Genomic DNA, 25,967 nt, shown 5'->3' on the forward strand with positions numbered 1-25,967 from the left:
ATATATATACATATATTCATATAAATGTATCCAATCCAATACGGATTATTGTAAAATTTCATGTTATTAACATTCAGTATGGAGACATGATGATTATGATGAAATAAGATAGAGAGACAAGAAAAGGCTATAAATCAAGTCAATTTTGAGTGAAAATTGTGATCCTTGTAAAGCGATGATGAAGATGAAGTTAAAAGATAGAAAAAAAAATGAAAAGTTCCAAGTTGAAAAAGATTCGATGAAGATGAAAATTGAGCAGAAGGAGAAAGAGGAAGAGGAGGAGGAGAGAGAGAGAGAGAGAGGGAAATTGTCATCATTTTTTCTCAATTTATTTCATGAGAATCAGAATTTTCAATGTTTCATTTTCCATCGAAAAAGAAAAAGAAAACTAGAAAGAGAACAATTTTCTTCCATTAGTATTATCATACTAATCTATTGATGTTCATTGGGTGAGATTTCATTCTGATTTCCAATGGTTTTTATGTTTACTCTTTTATCATGGAAAACATAATCATGAAAAATCCTCGATTCCCAGTTTATATTTTTCATGGTGATTATAATCACATGTATCTCTTAATCGAGTCATGTTATTATTCATCAGAATTTATCTCTCTCTCTCTCTCTCCCTCAGAATATAAGGTGTTATATTAATTATTGATATTCTGATATCATGATAACATTTTCATTTGATTGTTATTAAATTGTGAGTATGAAAATGTTATCAGATTAAGATTATTTTCTGATAACATTTTCTGTGTATTTTTATTACACATCCGATTCACCATCATAATAATAATCATCATCATGGTAATAATAATCATCTTCAGCATCCGGATCCTTTATAATACCAATAATTATACCTAAAGTTTTAACCTTATGGATTACACCTTCTTGCATGAGATTAAAGCACATGGCGATAAGTGCTAATCCCATCAGGATGTAAAGTGCACAGAGAATCATATTTTCCGATTTCAATGATTTCTCCCCTGGAACCAGATCACCGAATCCAATTGTTGAAAGAGTAATAAAACAGAAATAAATTCCATCATGAACTTCCCATGATTCCCATCCGGAGAAAAGGATTCCACCAATGGAAACATAAGCAATTAAGATGAAAAGGCAAAGTGAAATTGGAACGTGAACTCGCTCGCTACCTTTTCGATTCTCATTTATAACCTCATCTCGTCCAATCATTCGAATAGAAGAAGATGGTTCACGTTCGATTATTCGATCAGAATTAACACCCTGAACTCCACCACCACCGCCACCACCACTTCCAACAGGACCGCTATTGATGGTTGCAGTTCCTCCTCCTGTTCCTCCCATTGTTGGTCCACTTCCGCCTCCGGGAATATTTGGTTCAGTTGGACTTTTACCCAAACGATAACCAGAAACAAGTTCGGGTGTTTCATGTCTCGAACTGGAAAATAACATGACAAACTATTATTATCATTTTCTCATGGATAAGGAGGGTTACGGTGGGATTTGTAAGTGGAAAGGTAAAACCAACATCACCCTCTCCTCATCATGATACTTTTTTTCACTCAAACTTTTGTTGATACTTGTAAGTTGACATGTTTACCATGTTATTACAACATGAGATATACTTTTCAGAATATGTTTTCATACTAATATTATCAACGTTTCAAGAATCTAGACAACTCCAAGTATTAATAATATTTTGTTTCGAAATATTTCTCTCTCTCTCTCTCTCTCTTCATTTCTAGCATTCTAATCATCATCAAGCTTATATTTATATTCACTTTAGATTCATGGTAAAACTTCATGATCATTTCAACTTTCCGACTCTCATCATAATAATGTTACTAAATATCAATTCTATTATATATTGGAAAAAAATGGAAATATCTTTTTCTTTGCTCACTCATACACATACTCTCTCTCTCCACTAGCAAATAGGATTGAGAGCTTTTTTTGTCTCCCTGAGTTTCATTTACTTTTCATATCGAAACTCATGACGATTCTGATTCTGATTATGATGATGGAGAAAAAATTCATATTAAAACTTTAATGATTTTCTACAATTTCCTGGAAAATTCTGTCACCATTAGGATGAACTTTTATCTCAAAATCCTACATGATGATGATTCTAAATGATTTCTAATTTGAACAAGTTAACGAAAAGAAAAACTTTTTTTCCAAACACTTGACACAAGTTGTGATTCTTGTTGACAAAACAATTAGTTAACCATTAATTCAATTGTCAGTCAATTTGATCCACTTCTCTTTAATATGTCAGGGTAAAAGTTCATGATAATCATGAAGTTAGATATTAAAAAAAAAGTGAAAAAAGTTGTCAGAAGAAAAGAAAAATCGAAATGATTGATTTCGAAATTTTTTTCCATCTTACAAAGTTTACCTTGGATCTTTTTCACATTAACTATGGTGGGAGGTTTTCAGGGTGGGTGGTAAAGTGATTGTTTAGTTTTCATGGGAGTGGTGATCATCATTATTTGGCCATTAGTGAGGGTGGAAAGGTCTCTCTGAATGAAATATTATCCTATTGGATATGGAAAACTAATCATTGGTAATGGTCAGTGTATGGTAATGGACGGGAAACTGGACAAGATCAAGTAACAATCAATTTTAAATTTGCTCGAAAAATAAACATTACTATTATTTGGAGGAGGGGGCAGATGAGAATATCAATTTATCATGAGAATAATGTTATAAATATAAGAGGAAAAGATGAAAATAATTCGAAAAGTTCTAACCTAGAATCTGGAATAAAGGGAATGTTCCGAGTAACTTTGGAAATCGGTGAACTTGGTAATGAGGAATTAGCTGATTGATGATGATGTGAGGTAATTGTTGACCATATTGCACCCATGGTTCCAATACCTGTTCCTCCTCCACCTCCACCACTGCCACTGGTTCCTGGTGTTGCTGGAGTTGGTCCACTTCCTTTAGGTGTTTTTATTGTTCCCTTAAAAGGACTTAATTCAATTGATGATTTAGGTCCAATTCCTCCTCCTCCTCCTCCTCCACCAGCACTTCCTCCTCTTCCTCTTTCACCTCCACCGACACTTCGTCTTCCACTTTGCTGATAATTATAAACTCGACGTGATCGTGATCGTGCTGATCTACTTCTCGCCGAGTGTTTCAATGAACAACATGCTTGAAATTTACCATAAACATATCTAAATGATTTAGCCAAAGTACCACCAATATTGGCGAGATAAAGTAACATCAACGGAATCCCGAAAATGGCATAAACAATTGTCGCCGCTCGTCCTTCAGCCGTTATCGGTGCTATATGACCATAACCTAATGCGATTCAGATTGGAAAGCAAAACAAAAGAAAAGATTACAATTCAAACTAATCCATTTTCCCAATAAATTATTCATAATCTTCATTGAGAATACGCAACAATAATTTATGACTTTGTCAGCTGATTGATAAATTTGCTAATCATCGTCAATGAATAACTCATTAACTAATTGCCTAATTGAAGCCAATGATGTGACATAAATGTATTAATAATAACAATCAGAAAGTTAAGATGAGGTTAATGATAATGATTTGAAGATGATGCAGTTTACATGATGAATAAGATGAACTTTTTTCCTGATCCTTTCAGTTTCTCTCTCTCATCATGTTCATGATATTATTGAACTTTTTGGTGAAATGAAGACATAATCAGGATGATTTGATGATGTAAAATATGCAAAGTAATACAAGATGATCATGGATAACGGTGATACAAGTAAAGATAATTACTGACATTCACTTGATGATTATAACTGTTAACTGAGAAAAAACCATTTCAAATCTATTATCATGTTTACTTGCAAACTGATTTGCTTCATGTTAAATATCATGTTAATCTCAATCTTAATCCATATATACCAGAGGGTTTGTTTTTCTATCTATTTAATGAGATAATGTTAAATATCGGTGCCAACAGTTAATCTCTCTCTCTCTCTCTCTCTCTCTCTCTCTCTCTCTCTCTCTCTCTGGATTAGATCCAAAAGGTGGGACCAAAAATAAGGTTACACTTTTATTTTGTTTACTCCTTGATAATCCAATGTGTTTATTAGGATACAAAAGGTTCTGAGGTCTAATTTTGATAATAATTAAGCTTCATTTATATGCTAATATTTGGGAAAAATGGGTGGAAGAGGAAACGGAAATACAGCCCCAGTTGAATAGAGAAGAAAAAATTTCAATTTCAATCTGAATCTCGACTCTTAAATGGACCAAGTTTTGTTTTTTACTTTACTATTAATTAACTCGGTTCTAATCAAGTTATTAGATGATTAGGTAATTTAAAAAGTTGATGGTTTGTTTTGATGGTTAATTGTGATTGATTGTGTTTACAAATCAACTGATTGTTTGTTTTGTTTTAGTAAAACAAATGTAACAGTTTTTTAGTTATTATTATCCTGATTGTTGATTCAACAGTAAGAGTTACAATTAGTTAATTGTTGCTAGAACTCAATAGATTTATAATTGATAATTAGTGTTTATGTTGAGGAGTAAGAAAAGGAAAAGTTTTTAACCTTAGAACTTTTCGAGAGTTCGAGATTTGAACAGTTTACAATCCACGACTTAACCTCGTTTAACCTTCTAATCATTTTGATTGACAATTAAGCAACAATTTATACAGATAATGATTCACAACTAGATTAAAAAAAATGGTTGAATATGATTAAAAAGGCTTAGCGATTATTGTTGTTTAATTGTTGTTGGGAAAAAAAATCAAAATGTTAATCAACCCATTGAGATGTTAATTTGAATGAAAAAGTTTTCACTTTCTCTGTTGATAAAATTTAAACTGAATTTAAATGATTAAATTAAATTTAACAGGAAAGAAATGAAAAAGTTAAACTTGATTGACAAACAATTAATAAATTACCATCCAAAGGATATCATGTTAATCAACAATCAACGTTGTTGTTGTTTTTTTTGGGATCTAATATTATATTGAATATATTAATGTTCATCCAGGAAGCGGAAGATTAATTTGATTATGATTAACAATATTTAAATGAGAATCTTATGATTAACATGCAATTAACTTGCAGATCTTAAATTGCGAATCATAATTAGTGAGAAATGTATCCAAATGTGAATATGATTAAATGTCCCCACCAGTGGAAACTTTTCCTTCCACCCACCGAGTGTGAGTGTATAAATATGAGTAGATATTCATGATAAACTTTGGGTGAAAAACTCATTATCATCAGTGGAAGAGGAAAAAACTTTCATTAGATTTCTGGCAAGTTGATTAACATTTTAATTCGTGTTTGCATTTTGATAATTAGCAAATGATGGTGAAGAAAAAAAAATTCCTAAGCCAATCTGTTAGCATTACCATGAGATTTCATGAGGGTGGAAAGTGGTTTTCATGGTGAATAGGAGGTGATACAAATTCTGAGTATATGAATGTAACAATTTTCATTCATTTTCCACCTCAGAGTAACTTGATGGAAGCTTTTTCCATATCAAATTAACGACCAATTAAAAGAATAGCATTTAGATGATAATAATTAGGATCAATGAGTGAGAATCTTTCACATCATAATGATTAGTTAATTGTTAGAATGATGAGAAAACTGAGTTTTAATTCTGAATTGTGAAACATCATTGACTCAAAATGGAATCAGAATCAATAAGATTTTGAGTTGGAAGTTTTTTCTTCAATCAGATTATATAAAAGTTGAGATTATGAAGGATTAAGACTCTGGTGGATTATCGTTTAATGGCTGGTCATCTTACCGATTGTTGTAATTACCGTTAGACAGAATAGGAATGCTCCTGGAAACTCCCACTTATTATTTCGTGGCTCATTATCAAATCCTGATTGAATTTGTTTAATCAGATTGATTGAAAATATATTTGTCTCATTACGGATTATCTGGTCCCAGGCATCTCTATTAAGAATGTTAATCTCATTGGTTATAATCCACATCCGGTCAACCGATTGGATAATCATCTCACCAACGGAAATGTTTATATCGTTTGTCGCCTCACCCTCGAGGCGTTGAAATAAAAGTGCCCCACCGATCATGTAGGCAACCACAATGGCACTTATACCAATATGACTGAACAGGAATGCGACAAATTTTCTGCAATAATCTTTACACTTTTCCCCCGAGGTAACAGGTCGACGATATGAGGAAGATGACTCATGACCATGGCGATTTCGAGAACGGTGCCGATGGTGGGAAGGAGGAAGACGACGACCACTTTTGCGTTTGGATGCCCGATTATCATAAGCCATAAACGGAAACTGTCACCACCCACTGAAAGCCTATCGACACATAGACCGTTAAGAAAAAGTTGTTTACTTTTCTTGTTCAACAAAATTTTTCACAAAATAACAATAAAAAATTTCAATAATTCCCTCAGGGTATTGATTCACCTTCATCACTTTTTTTGTGACTTACCTTTATCAGCCCATTTGATTAACTTTAATCTGTGAGTTGATTGTTGTTGTTGTTGTTGTTTAATTGTTGTTGTTGGAGGAGTAACAGTTGTAATTGTGATTAACATTGAACATGCATATAAACAATGGTAACAATTAATATATTATTTTATATGTATACTTTGAATGAATGATGGTTTAGTTAATTAACAAGATTCCAATAAATCATGTTGACAATGTGATGATTATGATGATGATTTAGTTTTTTTAATAGAAAGATGAATTGTAAAGGTAAATCAGCTGAGAGAGGAAAAAAATTTATCTTCTTTTATCATCATCTTCATTGAGGTAAAACTAAGATTAAAGTAAATTAATTTCACAACTGAAAAAAAAAATAGTATAATGTTAATATTTAATGCTTCAAACGGAAACGGAAATGATGAAAATGATAACAATTTATATATTTATAATGAAGTTGATAACATTAGTCAGGATTAAGATTGGATTAAGCTGTAATGATGACTGAGTTGAAAATGAATCAAGGGAAAAGTTTAAAAACAATTAAGAGTAATGATGAAGATGAAGATGAGAGAGAGAGAGAGAGAGAGAGAGAGAGAGAGACGAATTAAGCCTTCCTTATATTCAGTATCATTCTTGGCATCATTTGACAAAAAAGAGACAGAAATGATGAGGAAGATGAAGACGATGAGCTATCGTTAACTTTGTCATCCTCATCTTGATCTCCAACTTGATCCTCAACCTGATCATCTTTATTGTCACTCTTATTATCATCATTATCATCTCTCTCTCTCTCTCTCTCTCTCTCTCTCTCTCTCTCTGTCTGTGTCTTCATTTATTATCTTAAAATAAAACAAACATTATCTCATGTTGATGATGGATATAAATTTAATCTTTCAACTTAATTGTTCCTGGATTAAGATTGTGACAATTTAAAATCCATTATAACAAATCAAAAGTATCGTTTTTTTATTAGTTAATTTTTAATTATTACAAACAATTAATTTACATTATCATTGATATAAGACATTAGATTACAAAGTTTTTTGATCAAGTTAATTGTTATTTTATTACAATTATTAAAATCTGTCCCAGTTAACAATTGATGGCCAATTAACCATCACCACAACAATTTACGTTGATTAAACTTGACAATTTGATTTGATCGTCAAAGGTGATTAGTTAAATTTCTGGTGGTTTTTTTGTTACTAATCTGGACTCAAGTAAAAAGGGAAAAAGATGAGAGATAATCCAATTCATAGGATTAAAGTTGAATTCATGATTATCTCTGAGAGTTGTCATGATAATAAACTTTGATAAAGTGATGATGAGTTTTGTTTGTTTGTTTGTTTGTTAAATGGTCAAAGGTTATGGGTCATTTATCTTGTGGTGTTTGTTGTAGTTGAAATGCTTGACCGTCTGTTAAATTGACCTTAACTGAAAAGAATCCAGAAGTTTCATCATCATGAACTTTTTTATTTTCTATTTTTCCTCATTGGGTCAATGATCCAATTCCCAGAAAAAAAACATGAATGATTTTTTTAATCTCTTGAAATCGTTCAGTGGTTTTCATCATTATTATGATCATCACCATGAGAGAGAGAGAGAGATGATGGTCAATACCATGGTTATCATGTTTCACCCCATATGATAGCCAATCTCTCTCACTCACTCACTCTCTTGAGGCCAAATAAGATTCAATAAAAGGTAATATATCAAAGTATAATAATAATATAAAGATATATGTTCAATATCATATCAAGATCATCAGATGACCACTACCAACCCCTTGGACTGACCATTTCTTACTGATAATTGTATTAAAATCACATTATCTTTTGTCTTTGGTCAGAAAATTTTCCTCTTGTTTTTGCTGCTTGACCATCACTAAGAATTTGATAATCAGATAATGTAATATTATCATAATGAATTGAGCATTTGTTTTTTATCATTTGTTACAATAATAAGAAACCGAGACAGACAAGTGAGAGAGTGGGTAGTGGACAGAGGGTTAAGTTGTCACTTTGTGGCGATTAATGACTTTGACCATAAGATAGTGAAATCTGAGAATCGAATTGGGTTCTGCCAAGTAAGTGAATCCAATGAGAATGAAAATGATTCAACTTTTATCATTAGTTATCATTAGGTGTTGATTTATTTTATCCCTTTTGATTTGTTCATTATTTTCACCATTAAACATCAAAATCATCTTCAACTAGGAGCGGATTATTTGGCGCTGGAGTTGATGTCAAAAGTTCCCTATCACCGGTCGCTGTGTAAAGATGTGAATGCTGAGAATTCTGGTTAAGATGGTGCGATGAATAGCCACCGCTGGTGGACGATTTTCTTTTACCAGGTTTACCTTTTTTACCCGATGACCTGCAAGAAGAAGATGAGGTCAACTTTCGTTTAATGTGATCTTGTAATAGGTTGAAAACCATGGCACCAAGGGCAAGGCCGAAAAGTATGTAAACACAGCAGAGAATTAACTTTTTCTCAGAATTCCTGAAATCGGATAGTATCCAAGTGGCCTGACCAAGGCCGATGGTTGAAATTGAAGCGAAACAAAAATAAACCGATTCCCAGAAATTACCACCTTCCCAAAGGTAAAATATTGCCGCTCCAAGGAAAATGTAACTAATTATTATAATACAACATAAAGTTATTGGGACGGTTTTTGGATAATAGTACTGACCAGACTGACCAGAACAATCATTACCATTTTGTTGACTAAATTGGTTATGATTCTGATTAGATTGATGATTATTGTGATTAGACTGGGAGTGAATATGATGACAACATTGATGATTAACTTGATAATCGTTTTGTTGAGAGTATTGTTGATAATCATTGTGTAGATCAGCTGTACATGTTGTTAAGGTCGTTGCATTGATATGATCAGGGTGATGGTGATGATGATGACCTGAGGGTGGATGAGTGTGCAAGGTTGCATGAGAGTGACGATTGAGTAAAATACCTTGACAGGTATAATGTTCAGGCACTTGGGTTGTTTCAGGGCAAATTTTTTGCTCAGAATCAGTTATCGTTGCAATACCCAAGGGGCCAACTGAATTACCCATTGAAACCACGGTGGGTGATAAGGTTAACCCATTGGTACCACCGACAAGCCCCGGTGAACCAGAAATTGAGATTGCATTACATGTTCCATTTCCTCCGGTTCCATAGCAATTGTTACCACCACCCACTCCGCTTCCCTTGCAAACAATACCCAGAGTTCCGGTTGTCTGATTGGGATTAACTCCATTTCTGGATGTTGAATTACAATGGAGGGCAACATGACCCGAGGCTGGATTTGTCCCACCTTGACCTGACCCTTGGTTAGCCGCATGAATATCATTCAATGCAATATGATGAACATGATAATGATCATGTAAATGATGATGTGAATGATTACCATGATGATGAGATGATAAAAGGCCAGTTGGTGAAGATAAATGACCAGTACCATCAACACCCATTCCTCCTCCTCCGGACAACATTTGGTCAAGTCCAGTGATACCACCCAAGCCTCCGTCAACCGTTACTAATGTCCCACCACCTAAACCTAAACCATCACCTGAATCACCACCAATTCCTTGCCCTGAACTTGAATGGGCCAAGTTACCATTTAGTTGACCTTTACCACCCCCTGAGGGTAAACAGACACAACATGTCCGATAGAAACATCTTAATCCATTGGCCAGCATTGAGCCCATTTTTGATAGAAACAAAATCATCAATGGAATCCCCAGAATAGCATATGCAATGGTCAACATTTTACCCTCCATGGTTCGAGGTCCAATGTTTCCGTATCCTGTTGGTCAGTGGAAGAAAAAAAAATAGAGAAGAAAAAACTTATTTAGTTTGTTTTTCTTTTTTTTTAACCAATCGTATAATCATTCAATCAATTTCAATCAATTATTTAGAACAAGAAAGAAAATCATGTATCGAAATACGATAATTATCTCAATAGTATTTGAGAATTTGGTCAACAATTGAAAAAGATATTTCAAAGGCAAAAAAATTCGAATTTAAAATTATTTGAATACAGAATGAAATGGAAACTCTTGAAACGCCTTTATAACATGATATCTTCATCTTCCATCATCATGATTATATCGATGATACTTTTCAACTGGACACTGAATCATATTATTGCTTTTTTTCTGAGCTCTCATGTTTTCATCATGAATATTTCTTATAATTCTGATGAATTATATCCATTGTGTGTGTGGGAGAGAGAAAGAGATAGATAGAAACGAAGATGGAAAGAATATGATATATTCTTAGTCAGCGAAAAAACGAAAAAAAAAAATAAAGAGAAACATTTTTATTGGAAAAATGATACGAAAAAAGTTCTTAAAGATGATCCATGATATTCTCAACTGATAATCTCAAGATGAGAAGTATTAAGATTTTCTCACTCATCATTATCATCTCAATCCATCATCGAACTTTTTTCCTCTCAAACTCTATTGTTACAATCACAGAGCTTTCAGAATTTCGAATTCACAAATAACCCAGATAATAAGTAATCCAAAGAAAGCGAAAGAGAGAGAGAGAGAGAGAGATAATGATGAACAAAACTCGAATATCAATGAAATGCTAATCTTTATCGTTCGATCAAACGACCTTCGAACATGTAAGAGGAAAAAGTTCGAGTTCTAACTAGTTTATTTCGCCTCGAATTTGAATAAGAAACAAAAATCTCCTCATACTAATGAATGAGATCGAAAGTGATTAACTAACAAAGTAAATTGTTCCCAGTTAATTAACTAATCATAAAAAAATGATCGGTAGTCTTAATTACTGATTGGCATTGTTCCCATAATACTAATCACCAATTAAGGATTTTAATTGTCGATAAACATTAAAATTTGATAAAACAATTTAATCAGCTTAGTAGTTGATGAGTTCCAATACTTTTTTAATTACAATAATTAACGTTAATGATTAACCACATATAATCAGGGTGATGGTGGGAAATGGGAGGTGGCAGGTCAACATAATTATATAATTACTCGTATGATAATTAACTGAGATATTAAATCAGTGGAAAGATTGAAACAATTAACCATTAAAATAAATTGTTATTATAATCATAATTGCTCTTTGATTGTAAACAATTGAATCGTAAATTAATTGATGATATTAACAAAAAACTTATATTCAGTTTGTATGTTTTTCCAATAATAAAACTAATCACCATTAAATTGTAACCAGTTTAATAATTTTATGTTGCCAACAATTAGCTTGAAATTTTGTTTAATTTACTTGATTTGTTTTCCCACCTCAAGGTTTACTTTTTGTTACCTCAACAATTAACATAATCATTACCATGGTGGTAAATTGTTTGGCCAACAAATAATTACCATCATGATTACAATTGATTGGAAAGTTAAATTGTTCAATAGATTGAGAGTTTAATTGTAAAAATTGGTGACAAGGAGCAAAAGGAAACAATAGAAAAAAAAAAGTTTCAAATGCCCTCCGGCGATATAAACCATTAGGGTTACATGATAGAGGATTGAAAATGAAATAATTTAAACAGCAAGAACCATGATTGTGATTATGAGTTTCCAAATGAAATTCAGCTTCAGGGTGAATGTGTATATTCATGATTCTGGACAATTACTGAATCATCTTAAATATATTTTTCTTTCCTCGAAAAGTTTTGATATTATTTTTATAATATAATATTTTGAAAAGTTTACTCAGTGGGAAGTTTATTAGGTGAAAATATAATATTATTATTATGATATTTTTTTTTCTATTCTTTCTTGGTTAATCTTCATGTCAAAAGTTCTGATTCATGAGAGAGATAAAATTGTTCAGTGAATATAATATTAGAAAAGTTTACCTGCTCTTTAACTTGGTCATGTTATTGTTTCCATGATTAAAGATACTTTATTATCACTCTTGATTAGGTGACCAGTTATATAGATTGACCATCATCCTCTAAGGTGAGAATGGGTCAATCATGTTTATCCATTGGATATTAAGCACAAGAATCAACATTGGAAACATTATTATTACCTTTTCATGATGATAATGGTTCATTGATTCATTCAAAGGTTTCATTTAGATTCTCATTCATTTTCTGGTTTCATGGAAATAACAAAAAAAAACATTGGCTCAATTCAACTGGACATGTAAGCAGATTAATCTTTACTTGCTTGACCAATGTAAACATTGTTTCAGCTTCAGTTATCATGAAAAAAAAACTGAATTTCCAACTATCTCAAATCTCTGAAACAACTGAACCCATGAAACTAGAAAAAAAAAATTTTCTATTCAGATTTCATAATAAAAAATCAAATCTACTAATCAAAATGCTAATACAAATTTTCTGAATCCTTTCGTCTGAAAAAAAAAGTTCAGAATTGAAATTCTGATCAACTATTAGATCAGTTTACTCGTCGATAATTGAACAATCGACTTCTATCCAAGAATCGATACTGATATTGAGTTATAATCATTTCGTTTCTTGAAGATGTAAAAAAATTCTGAAAGACTGAACTTTTTTTTTCTAATTGAAAAAAATTTACTCAACTGACAATTCAACTAATCAATCATTAAGAGAAGCAAAAAAAATCTGAATTGTTTCAACACGATCATCATGTTCACGATGATTAGATAATAATAATCAACTTTGATTGCTTACAATTCATTGTATTATCGTTAAACAAGGTTGACTTGTTACTATTTTCAGGTTCATGGTAACCGTTTTTTTATTGTTCATCATTATTATTATCCAATCTTGTTACTCTGATGTTTATACACAGAATTCAAGATTCCAGAATTCACTTTCCACTCTTAACAACGACACCCCCACCTTCAACTAGATCCATTACAGACCATTAATCATGAGCTATTCATCATGATATCAAGTGTTCATATTCATGGAGGATAATGATTAAAAATGATCATCATGCTAATCATTTGAAATGATCACAATTGTAATTATTATCAAATACAATTGTAAACCTATTTCATGATAATGATCTGTATGAAAACTTGAACAATTGCTTGTTAATAAAGTTACACGGTGGGTCGGAAAGGGTAAGAATCTCTCCCTTATAATCATATTTCACCCTCTTCAGTTTTGATTCATTAAACTAAATCATTAAGTTGTGTTGTATTCAATTCTGATTGTCATTAATATGATGATCATTTTCCCACTTTAACTGTTCATTATGAGAAGAATCAATTTTTTTCCTGTTTTCTCTGAGTTCCAATTTTCATAGATGATAATATATATTTGCAACTGAACTTTAACTCAGGGTGGGAATTGTGATGAGTCGAGAAAAAACAATTGAGTAAAAAGAGGCGTTGAAATCTGAAAGGTGCAAAAAAAAAATGAATTCGTATTCATGATAATGTTTATTGATGAAGATAATCATTTATTTTTTCATTCGGTTGACATGAAATTCCCTGTAAGATAAATGAACAGGATACTTTTCCGTATATTCAATAAACTGAGTAAAGTTCATGAAAGACTTTGAATCAAGTGTTGAGGGAAAATCAACCTTTCTCATACCTTATAGCAACTTTTTCCCTCTCCATCCTCATGATGATTATATTAAGGTGAATTGAGAGTTGATTAATCAACTCAGAACTTTTTGAAAAAGTGTATTTACCTTTGAGTGGTAAAATATTAACAGGGGAAGTGGGATAGCTTTTACTTCCCACCTTACACGAGATTAAGATGAAATTGAAACATTGGCTTACTCCTTTTCTGTTCCTATGATATGATTATACTTTTTTTACCACCTTCAGTTGAACAACAACATCAACAATAACAGTATCATTGATGAATAACAGTATTAGCTGGATTAAGAATCATGTTGTTGTTACTGAATAAATGGAAAAATCTTTTGAAAATCAAGCTTATCTTCATGATAAAAGTTCTGATGTGATGGATTCTCAGGTAGTAACAATGTACGCAAACCAAAAAGCTGATAAGCTGTGGGTATCAAAGGTGAAGAGAGTGGGATATATTTCACATGAAGAATCAACATGATGGTGAGATCATGAAGAGAGAGAGAGAGAGAGAGAGAGAGAGAGACCAAAATCAAATGAGAAAAATATTCTCAGTCTATTTAACTAATTGATTCATTCTCATGGTTCAGAAATTAGTTTATAAGCATTGATCATGTTGTAAATTCTGAATATCTATACGTTCAGAGTGATGGTGGAAATGGATAAAAGATAATGAAAGTAACCATGAAAACCCATCATCATGATGATTTATGTATATTTTACTTGGTGAAAAGTGATAAATTTCTGTTATTTTCTGGTGGACACGAACCAAATATAAGGTAAGGTGAGGGTGGAAGATGAAATTAGATTTGGATTGAATCACCTTTGGTCAATGATTGAGACAAAAGTTGTGATTCTGATAATGTTTCCATCTCGTAATTCTGACTTAACTCAGGGAAGATGAAAGCTAATATATCAAATCTGTAATCATCTCACCTTGACAAAAACCAAAAGGAAAACATGATTATCATCATGAAGATAATGGTGATATTCATTCAGTGAGTATATGAGTTTATCATGTAAGATTATTCCTTATATTATATTAGATTATTATGAACTTAGAGGATAAAGAAGGAGAGAGAGAGAGAGAGGAGAAAAAGTTCCAAGTCACATAGTTACTCATTTACTTTTATATGTAACTTCATGATGATGATAATGGAAAGATAAATATCATTTTCGGGGATCTCATTGTATTGAAGGTTTTTTTTTCTTAATCTGAATCATATCAGCAGATTATCCAGATAAAATATCTCATGGTAATCGATTCATTGTAAATCTGTAGCATGATAATGATTCAGGTTACTCATAATTCAGAACTTTTTCTCATATGGTTTTTTTTAGGTTCATTGGAGGGAAACGTATTGTTATCTACAGGCTTTGAACTCGATAGTGATTTTTTTTCTTACTTCAAACATGACCTGTAATCTTGATATTATTCAAGTGTATTCATGATACTTATGAACATAAGTGTATTTTCAGGATAAGGCAGATGAATGAAACTTTATTCATATGATTGTTGGTTCCTTGTAAAAAGATTCTGTTCCTGTGTGAGGTCAGAAATTTGAAATGATTTCGAATGAGCCAGAATAATAATAGATAAATGAACCATTCTTATTCAGGGGAAACTATTCAATAATCATGAACATGATAATCTAGAATTCAGATATCAGGATGATGATGATAGCCCAATAGGAAATGATTTTATATGTTATTATTATGTTGGAACTTTTTTTTTGATTCTCTTGCAATATTTTATCGGAATCTTTTTACAATGATCTCTATTGTTATTTCCAGAACTTTTCTCCTTCCCTTTCATAATGTTCATGATTCAGATCGGCAACAATAACAATCAGTGTTATTAGAAAGATAATCAAAGAATGAGTGAGAATCAGAATTTCAGATTTCATGATGGTAGAAAAGTTCATTTCAAGGTTAATTCCTATCGATTTCAACGATCATTCAAGTCCCTTATGTATGTGTAGGAGCAATGGGACAATCTGTCGATGATACAATTAGCTGATTAACTTTGATTTCTAACTTGAAATCTGAACCAATTAGAGATTTAATTAAGCATTTAAATGAATCGGATTTGAGATATTCGATGATAGAGAAGAAAAAAAGTTCTAATATTATTACCCTCTTTAGATGGAACTAAATTCAAATATAAACTAAAAAACGCCCGAGGGCAAATTCAATGTTCCTTGATGATGATGATGATGATGATACTGTTACTGTTATCATGAGGATCTGAGATGATCAGTATAATACTAGATCGGAGTGGGAATTGGTGAGAGTTGAGGTGGTAAAAAAGTATCAATCAAATGAACTTCCTCACACAAGTGGTAATGCCCGAGGCGTTTCGACATTGAGACAAAGTGATTTCGTCGAATTAAATTTCAAAATCAAACAAAAATGTTCTAATTTCGATGAATTTTTTGACTTGGGAAAATTCATCACCATAAACACCAAGAATCTTGATTGAACCTCCCAGAATACAATTTCCGCCGATCAGTTGAATCAAAAAGATTGGAATTAATTTCTGTCATAATTAGAAATGAGAATTTGTTGAAATTGAAGTTACAATTAACTGTTGATTAGTTAATTCAGTTACAATTAGGTTAATAATCAGCGGAGGATGAAATAATCAGGGTGGTTAAGCTCATGGTGGAAAAGTTTTGTAAGCAAGATTAACTTTGGTTGTTACTTTTGGTTAATCAAAAGTCATTTAATTTGATTTAGTTTGTGAAACAGTTGAACAAGTTTGTAATAAAATGTCAAAGAGATAGAGAGAGAGAGATTAAGTTAATCATTTTATAACTTTGTTTTTCTCTTCTCTCTATCTCCTACCTGTAAGTCACCTTGGATATATTATTGTAAATAGAACAAAAAGAAATGATTTTAAAAGTTAGTTAGAGACTAACTATTTGATCAGTGAAGATCAAATGCAACGAAGTTAATTAAACCAGAAAATAAAAAGTAATTATTATTTGATTGTGATTCTAACTGAAGTTTAATCCAATAAGTTCCAACAATTTTGGTGCTCCCGTGTGAGGGTGAAATTCAATTCGAAAAAAAAAACCAGTGAACTAACTTTCTTTCCCTCTTTCTTTAAAAATTGTAAACAAATAAATTGTAACTTCTTAAAATCTTCTCTCTCTATGAAAACCTAATTGTTAACAGGAAAATCAACATCAACCATATAAATACTAACTGACCCGAATATTGGTAACCAAATCAAACAAAACAACAAATTGGTAAAAGGTAAAACCTTTTGATTTATCATACATTTCCTCCTCACCCAATTCCAAACAATTAGTGATAATTCCGTTGACACAATAACGAATCAGTGAAGATTCATTAGGTTAACCTTGTCACTTAAAATTAACACTTACAAAATCAACAGCGTCATTCAAAATTGTTTGATTAGAACCAGTGAAGGTTCAAGTCATACCAAAGTGAAACGGAATCAGTGAAGATTCGCGTTGAACTCAAAAGGTGAAACGGAATCAGTGAAGATTCACGTTAAGCTCTTAAAGTGATTCAGTGAAGATTCACGAGTTGAAAGGAATCATTTAAGATTTAAATTGAACTTGCTCAACCCCTGCTTTGATGCATAAAGACTTACTTCACCTTCGAAGTTGAGATTCAAATTGAATTCTCAAACGAAACAATCTAGTTATAAATTAATCACTCATTTCACCCAATCAATTACCCCCATTTCATCGAATAACCATTAACAAGCGATAATAGCTTAGAGTAACTCTAACATTGAGTTACATCTTAAGGTTATCATCAGATCAAACAATCATAAATCTAAATTATAAAAGATTGATCAATTATAAAATTTCATCTGACTGAAATCAGCAACAAGTGCATCCACTATAACTAAACTGAACTTTAACTTTAACTGATAATTTTCGAATTAAAACAACGAACTCCCGTCAACCTTCGCGTATCATACTAACAACTAAACAAATTAACTATAAAAACAATTACCAATCAATATCTAATGATTCAATCAAATCAACAAACAACAAGATAATCATTCAATGATCATCATCATCAGCAAATAACTACATTGACTTTAATTAACCCTCAACAAGTGATAACACCTTTTAACCTTAAAATAACCTTACCACACGTCAATTAGTTGCTTCAGTCATAGATTATCATTAGATTAAAACTAATCATAAACATATGAACAATCATAAACTTTTATTATTCTTTGATTAATATCATAATATCAAAATGTCAGTACCTCCTACTGCACCGTCATTATCATCAACATCTAATCAAGAATTTAATCAACCAGCCCCTTCAGTCATGAACATTAATCTTTCTAACCTTTTAAAGAACCATATAACTATTGAACCTTTCAGGGGAGATAATGAGGATGTAGTTGACTGGTTGGTCCAATTTGAATTTGCCTCTCAAGCTCTAGGCTTAAATGCAACCGAAATGTTTAAAATAATTCCATTTTACCTTCAAGGCTCAGCTCGTCGTTGGTACAACTTAACCGTTAGCTCCTTCGGACCAGCGAATAAGCCAACGACTTATGAACAGCTACGAGAATGTATGATAACCGGCCTCTGTCCAGCAGATTATCGTACTCACCTCTCTCAACAACTTCATAATAGCAAACAGAAACTAGGCCAACCAACAACTAGCTTCATCAGTAGTATAAAAAGTACATCTCTGGCCCATTTTTGCACAGGGTGTCCCAAACGATCCAAAATGTTCCTATAGGTTGTCTATACAGGGTGATCATACCGGGTGTCTATATCGGGTGTCCCTATATACAAGTACATTTCTAGCCCATTCTATATGAAACCAATATACAGTGACCTTATGATAAGTAGTGACCTCTGGCGGTGACCTTGAGAACCAATTTGGCTTTTAAAGCTGATTTCTACCCAATAACATTCCTCAAAACTCCAGCCAATGAGCTACCGTTAATTTCTATGTTGACTTGATCGACTGTTAAAAATGAACCAATAATATTTTTGACTCCGCCCTTCATGTTTAAAATTTACATAATACATCTCCAAACTCTCATTTCAGTTTCAGACTTCATAAGATGTGTATCTCTTCTGGCGATCAGTTTTCAAGTGTTTATTCTGTGATGGCAAGAACAAGACCTCAATATGAAAGAGTAAGTATATATTTATTAATTCAACTTTAGTTTAAAGTTATTAATAAATGTTTCTCTTACAGTTGATTCAAACTTATGAGTCCTCACTGGATTACTTCACAGTCAAAGCTCGTCCATATATTACCCGATTAAGACAATTTGAGTTTGATCTTAGTGATTGGTACATTCCGTTCATTCGTGATGATTTAGAAGCCTCACTCAGAATAATTCGTGAAAGAATAATGCCTGATTCTGATGACCCTGCATATGAGTACGCTGTCGAGTTGAGAAGAATCGATATATTCAGGACTCAATTATTACATCATTTACGTATATTACAAAGAAATCCATTATATATCCCAGATTTCATTCAAGGTCCATAATCTGTATAAGCCCTGTATCAATATCAAATACATTATAATACACTAAATACACTATATATGACTCATCAATAAAAATGAGATTTTAAAATTCAAAATAAAAATGTGTCCCGCTCTTTTCACACGTATAAATACCCCTGATTCAGTTTCCCTTTATTCATTTCTACTTCAAACTTCAATGTGTCTACTTGTCCTTTTAATCTTCCTAGTTATTCTTGTTATTATCGTGTACTTTTTAAATATCTATTACCATGTCTATATGCCCCCAGAATTACGAGTCGCTTAAATATGAAATAAAATTAATGGTGAGTCTCTGGAATCTTAATGGTAAAATAAATATTACTGTTGATAATTCAAAACGTAAAAAAGCTTATAACGCTCAAGTAATTAAATCTGAAGGTGTACTTTCCTCGTATTTGCATCCGGTAAAGTAGTGGCAACTGGTGTCACTGATGTAAGCAAACCTGCAACTGTATTACAAAACTATTTCCTAATAATTCAGTCAGTTTCATACGAATATGTAATATTGTAGCTCAATCGTATTTACCATATATGATAAATTCAGCTCATTTACTGAAAGCTCATACTGATTTACAATATGAACCTGAACTATTTCGGCTATTTACTTGAAAGAAAATGGTGTAACTCTTCAATATTTCTCAACTGGAAGTATAATTGTAACTGGAGCTAAGACTTTACCTGATATAGAGTCTATTCTAGCGACTCTCCTTTCAAAAACCGCGCATTTAAATACCTCCATCAATCAACAGTAGATGGCGCTTCTTCTTCTCAATATAAGTAGAAGCACATTGACATGTCCGCCATTTTGTGTTTAGTTCTATAATGGAATGGTTCTCTTCTCACCCAGTACATTTAGGTAATTTCATCTACCTCAAACAATCTTGGTCTTTTTTAAACGGTGAAATTTTATGTTCTCGTGTTAATATTACTGCCTATAATCGTTCATTATCTCCCACCGGATACAGTGTTTCATGTACTCTTTCTGAATTCAACTTTATAGCTGATTATATTGAAGCAACTTTATCTAACGTTTTCCACCCAAGTGAATTTTACAGTGTTAAAATCGAATCACATAACGATCGGTTAAAGATTACAAAAGGTGATAAAACTGTGTTCCTGTCTCAACCAACATACATCAGACTTTTGGAAATTCATCCAGCTCTATTTTTCCTGTTAAAACTCCAAAAGAAACCAAGAGAAGAAAGGGTCGCTAAATTCAAGATTCTTTCTACCTTATTCACTTCAACTCAACTATCATCAACTTACGGTGAATCAATAATTGACAAAGTTTCCCAGCCAGTATCTCGTGAAGTAATAAACTCACTTGTTCCTCTTGTCGGAAAATATTGGGATTTCTTCCTCAGCAACGTTCTCGCTCCATTACAATTACCACCACGGTGTAATCTAGCTGTCGAAAATATAAAACATTTCGATCACGAGTTAGTCACTGAATTTTACAATAGTGATCCAGCTACTTTCATTTCACTCGTCAACTATTTCTATCTCATTCAATGGCAACCAGCCCCATAATGGACGATATTTGTGGCTTCTTTGATACCCAAGGGTTCCGTATGAATAAAGTTTACCACCCGAAAGAGATCGCTTGTCTAAGTGATTCAGAGATAATTTGTCTCAAAGTTTCAGTTGATGTCAATGAACCTGATTACCCTTTTCCCCTAGCTGATGTCAACTATTTGACTCAAAGCCACCATGGACTCGAATTGAATTCACCCGATGATCTACATATATCAAAAAGCGTTTGGTTCCATTTTAAAGGAGTTCCATGATGTTGTCAAGTCCCTAACAAAAACATTATCGCTGTCAAGTCCCGTGAAGCTGAGGAAATTCTCAATGAATTCAATATCCCTACTATAAATATCCTATCAATAGGTTGTACTCAAAGCTATCAAGATATTGACCGATTACCCTGTTCCCACCATATTATCCAAGCACCCTTTATAAAATGTTCTTTAAATACTGTATTAATGATGAAAAAATGGGTCCAATCCCTAACTGTTTAAGAAAAAAAGCCAAATAAAAAAAGCCAAATAAAAAAAGCTTAAATCAAAAATGAAGTCCTATAATGTTTATTTACATCATCCATTCACAATGGTTATCGCAGGACCTACAGGTTGTGGTAAAACAGAATGGGTAAAAAAGCTAATAAATAATGTTGATAAGTATTGTCTACCTCCACCAGTACGAATCACATACTTTTACGGAGAATATCAAGATACATTCGAATCATTACCAGAAGTAAACTTTATACAGGGTCTTCCTGAGAATATAATGTCAAGGTTTGATGGAACTCAACCTGAATGGATAATAATTGATGATTTAATGTTTGAGTCAAGTAATTCGAGAGTTGTAAGTGAATTATTCACAAAAGGGTCACACCACCGAAACTTATCAGTCATTTATCTTGTTCAGAACTTTTTCTCTCGAGGTAATGAGAGCAGAAATATTTCACTTAATGCACAATACATAGTTTACTTTAAGAACCCTCGTGAGCAATCAATGATAACACATATAGCCAGACAGATTATGCCAGGAAAAGTCAAGAAAATACAAGAAATTTACCAAGACGCTACAAAGAAACCTTATTCGTATCTTTTTCTTGATTTGAGACCTGATACACCTGAAGAAATCAGATTTTAACTAATGTTCTAGATGAAGAAAAGTATATAACTGTTTATTTAGTATGACAGTTCAACAAGCATATACATGTCTCAATCAATTGAAGAGGCTTAAAAAAGCTAAAACAAGAAAAGAGTTGAAAAAAATATTAGATAATTCACCTAAATGTATTATAAGGGTTATCAAAGAGATAGCGAAAGAAACCCTGAAAGGAAATATAAAAATTTCCAAGTATCAAAAGAAAAAGCTAATACCGTATAAGAATAAAATTCGTTCACTTGTGAAACTTCCAAGCGCTAATATAAAAAGGACAATACTTAATCAACGAGGTGGATTCCTCAGCAGTTTACTGGTACCAGCAATTACTTTACTCGCTAACCTGTCACGTTAGATACCATATTATATTATATTATATTAGGTTAGGTTAGGTTAGGTTAGGTTAGGTTAGGTTAGGTCTTTTGATAAAACAAAATGAATACAGTTACACGAATGGTACTTTTATCAGAAGACCAATATCGAAGATCATTTAATAAACCTAGTGCAGCTAAAAGACTACTTAATAAGAACTTGCCTATTGAAACTAAAGTTAATTATCTCAATACAGCCATTGCAAAAACAAATGATAATTTTCCTAATCTGAGAACTGACAATAATCAAAATAAAGTGCAAGCAATATTACATGCAATCGCTCAAAGTTTAGAAAATGAAAAAGTTGAAGATACAAATATTAATCGAACTGTTGATAACACGAAGCAGGAGACTGAAGAGGTGGTGGAGAGTATGCAAGAAAATGATACAGAAAATATGAATTATGAACATCAACAGTTACATTCACTTGGTAATGAAATCCCAAGACCGATATTCACATCAACTCCTGGACCTACTCAACCATTGAATTTCACCGATGAGTCAAGTAATCAAAGTTTAAAACAAGCTTTAAGAGGAATTCCAAATTTACTAGATAGATCATCAAGAATTATTCGCGAAGATGGCACCATCATAAGAGGAAGTAAATTAAAAACAATAGTCAACTATTTAGTAACGAAAAGTCCGAAAGAAAAGAAACCAAATGGGTATAATTTCATTCTTGATAAAATTATCTATGAACACCCGCTTCTATTTAAACATATTAAAAACAGGAATGCAATAACAGCATTTCATGAAAGAAGTAAATCTAGTGGATCATCAATATCATCAAGAAAGAAAAATTCATCAGAATGGAGCAGTCTTTAAAACAAATTTACTACAACCCATTAAATCCAGGATCATTCGGTGGGATTAAAAGGTTATTTGATACCGCGAGAGAAATCTTGCCGGATATTACATATAAACAAGTCCACGATTGGTTACTTGAACAATCTACATACAACTTATTCAAAAAGTCTATTAAAAAATTTCCGAGATTACCCATTCTTGTTGATTCAATTGATGAGCAATGGCAAGCAGATTTAATGGACATGACATGGTTAGCTAAATATAATGATAAACATCGATACTTGTTAGCAGTTATTGATTGTTTAAGTAGGTATGCATGGGTTGAAGCCGTTCCTGATAAATCAGCACAAACAATAAAAACAGCTTTCATAAAAATAATGAACACTGCTAAACGAATACCTAAAAAATTACAGACTGATCAAGGGAAAGAATTTGTTAATAGTATTCTCAAGTCACATTTTAAATCATTGAAGATAAATCATTTCACATCAACTGATGATGTAATTAAATGTGCAATCGTTGAAAGATTTAATAGAACATTAAGGACCAGAATATACAGATACATGCATTATGAACAAAGTCGAAGGTATATTGATGCACTTATTGATATTGTTGATGGATATAATAAATCAATTCATAGAACAATTGGAATGGCACCAATAAATGTAACTAAAGAAAATGAAAAAGAAGTAATTGCACGTATTCAGAGGAATCAACGTAGAATTAAAATCAATTATAAACCATATGAAATTAATCAGTATGTGAGAATAACACGCGCTAAAGGTAGATTTGAGAACGGGGCAACTACTAATTGGACTGATGAATTGTTTAAGATCAATTGGGTTAAACGAACACCACAAGGATACATATAAATTGGTCGATTATTATGACGAGCCTATAACATCTATTTTTTATCATCCTGAATTAATAAACGTTATTAATCCGAGACTTCATGAGATTGAGAAGATAATTAAAGAGCGAATTAACCCTCAAACTAAGAAAAAAGAATATTTTGTCAAATGGTCAGGTTACCCTGATGAATTCAATAGTTGGACAGAAAATGTCAAGTGAATATTTTGTTGATATTATTTCAAATTCAAGTATGGATATCCATCCTGATAATACATTATCTCGGTTCACTAATCGCCTTCCCAAAAGACTAGATTTAGATGGAAATTGGTTTGTCGCAGTCCAAGAAGTGTTTTATCCTTTATCACATAAACCAATGAAAAGAGTTATTCCATATTATATACGCTATGGAGCCGGTCGAAAGCATCGGATGTTAGAATTTGCATACACGGAGAATGACTCAATTGAACAAATAATTGAAGAACTTAATTCTAACATGACAAATGCATATAAAATTGACGGAATAGGAGACATTGAAGGAATTAATGAAGCTGATATTAAACCTCCATCAATTAGTAAAGAGTTAATTGAAGGTAAAGATCGAGTTGTAATCAAATCTGGTAGTTTACCTGATAGTTATGATCCTGTATTTCCAATATTCAGAGATCATATGTTCTTACGTACATTAGGGTTCGATTTTAGTATATATTATGATCAACTTAATTCGGCTACAGCCCTTAAGACAATGACTGCAAATCATAAACCTGATATTGGACCAAAGTCACATCTAATGTTTATTTATACTGATATAATTCATGATCATTTCGTTTGCGATATAACTTCTAGAGTATTACGTGTAGTCCCATTAGAGAAAGGGGAAGGTGGAGATAAATTTGGTCATATGTCATTCAATAATCCATATTATTATCCTGTTAGATTTAATAAAATAGAAGATATAAGTATAATTCTACGTGATGAAACCGGTAATCGAATCAAGTTCAAAAATGGTCGTGTTTATTTAGGTTTACATTTCAAGAGAATCGATATTGTATAAGAAAACAATCTATTAAGAATTCAATAAAATTGAGAGCATTATGAATCGTAAAGTGTATTGTGGTTGTGATAGTGATTTTACTTCTCATTACCGAGACCAAGCAGGTAAAGGTTACTCTGATATACCAATATACCGAGGTCAACCATATCAGCGAGGTTACGGACTAGGTTCCTTTTTTAAAAGGATAGGAATTCCTATATTAAAATTTCTAGGGAAACATTTATTACAAACTGGAGTGAATATTGGACAAGATATTCTAGATAAAAAAGATTTTAAAGATTCATTAAAGAAACGAGGTAAGGAAGGGGCAAGAGCTACAGCTAGAGACATTAAATAAATTGAATACAATTCTCGATCAGTCTGGTAGTGGTATAAAACAAGGCAAGCGGAAAAAGTAACTAAGAAAAGAAGATAAACAAACCAAAGAAGAAAATTAAAGGTTGAAAAAGATATTTTTGGATAATGGAATATTTACATGAGACATCAATGCCAGTAATAAATCTGAGCTACAGGTTTTACTGTTCCACCAAACACTGCAATCGAGTCATACTATGAAGTTGATTATCGTCCTAATTCAACCTTAGAAGGAAGTACAACATATGAAATAAATATCCCGAAAAGTGATGATTTCACTGATATGCAGGCAACAATGGTCCACTTGGTTGTGCAAATTGTAGGTAAAAATCCAGCTAATGCAAGTCGTTTTATTCGTCCTGTTGAAAATTTCG

At 32.2% G+C, this 25,967-nt stretch overlaps 3 protein-coding genes across 4 annotated transcripts in view; 1 reads left to right on the forward strand and 2 right to left on the reverse strand.

Annotated features, from left to right (window-relative positions):
* Positions 1–171: 171 nt before the first annotated feature.
* On the reverse strand, positions 172–6,986 carry LOC128394986 (potassium channel subfamily K member 18-like). The gene is made up of 4 exons (XM_053355368.1): positions 6,415–6,986; positions 5,744–6,278; positions 2,736–3,288; positions 172–1,420 (listed from the first exon to the last, which is right to left on the reverse strand). The coding sequence occupies exons 2-4, from the start codon at positions 6,246–6,248 to the stop codon at positions 766–768; spliced, it is 1,713 nt and encodes a 570-aa protein (XP_053211343.1). The 5' UTR covers positions 6,249–6,278; positions 6,415–6,986; the 3' UTR covers positions 172–765.
* A 366-nt stretch (positions 6,987–7,352) lies between these two features.
* Positions 7,353–25,967, reverse strand: part of LOC128395049 (uncharacterized) — a 112,528-nt gene continuing 93,913 nt past the window's right edge. For both annotated transcript variants that reach the window (XM_053355440.1, XM_053355439.1), the window contains one exon: positions 7,353–10,224. In XM_053355440.1, coding sequence (XP_053211415.1) covers positions 8,603–10,224 — 1,622 coding nt within the window. In that variant the 3' untranslated portion in view covers positions 7,353–8,602. The remainder of the gene's footprint in view (positions 10,225–25,967) is intronic.
* LOC128395050 (uncharacterized) lies at positions 18,927–19,552 on the forward strand. The gene is made up of 2 exons (XM_053355441.1): positions 18,927–19,104; positions 19,167–19,552. The coding sequence occupies exons 1-2, from the start codon at positions 19,030–19,032 to the stop codon at positions 19,464–19,466; spliced, it is 375 nt and encodes a 124-aa protein (XP_053211416.1). The 5' UTR covers positions 18,927–19,029; the 3' UTR covers positions 19,467–19,552.

The sequence above is a fragment of the Panonychus citri genome, unplaced genomic scaffold (genome assembly GCF_014898815.1).
Source record: "Panonychus citri isolate SS breed McGregor unplaced genomic scaffold, ASM1489881v1 Contig00140, whole genome shotgun sequence".
Taxonomy (NCBI): Eukaryota; Metazoa; Arthropoda; class Arachnida; order Trombidiformes; family Tetranychidae; genus Panonychus; species Panonychus citri.

What these genes read in the sequence shown, in the direction of transcription:
- LOC128395050 (XM_053355441.1), top strand. Translation starts at nt 19,030, where the DNA reads ATGTGTATCTCTTCTGGCGATCAGTTTTCAAGTGTTTATTCTGTGATG. An exon ending in CAAGACCTCAATATGAAAGA is followed by an intron (nt 19,105 to 19,166) that starts GTAAGTATATAT and finishes TTTCTCTTACAG; the next exon opens with TTGATTCAAACTTATGAGTC.
- LOC128394986 (XM_053355368.1), bottom strand. Translation starts at nt 6,248, where the DNA reads ATGGCTTATGATAATCGGGCATCCAAACGCAAAAGTGGTCGTCGTCTT. An exon ending in AACGGTAATTACAACAATCG is followed by an intron (nt 3,289 to 5,743) that starts GTAAGATGACCA and finishes GAATCGCATTAG; the next exon opens with GTTATGGTCATATAGCACCG. An exon ending in CCCTTTATTCCAGATTCTAG is followed by an intron (nt 1,421 to 2,735) that starts GTTAGAACTTTT and finishes GTTATTTTCCAG; the next exon opens with TTCGAGACATGAAACACCCG.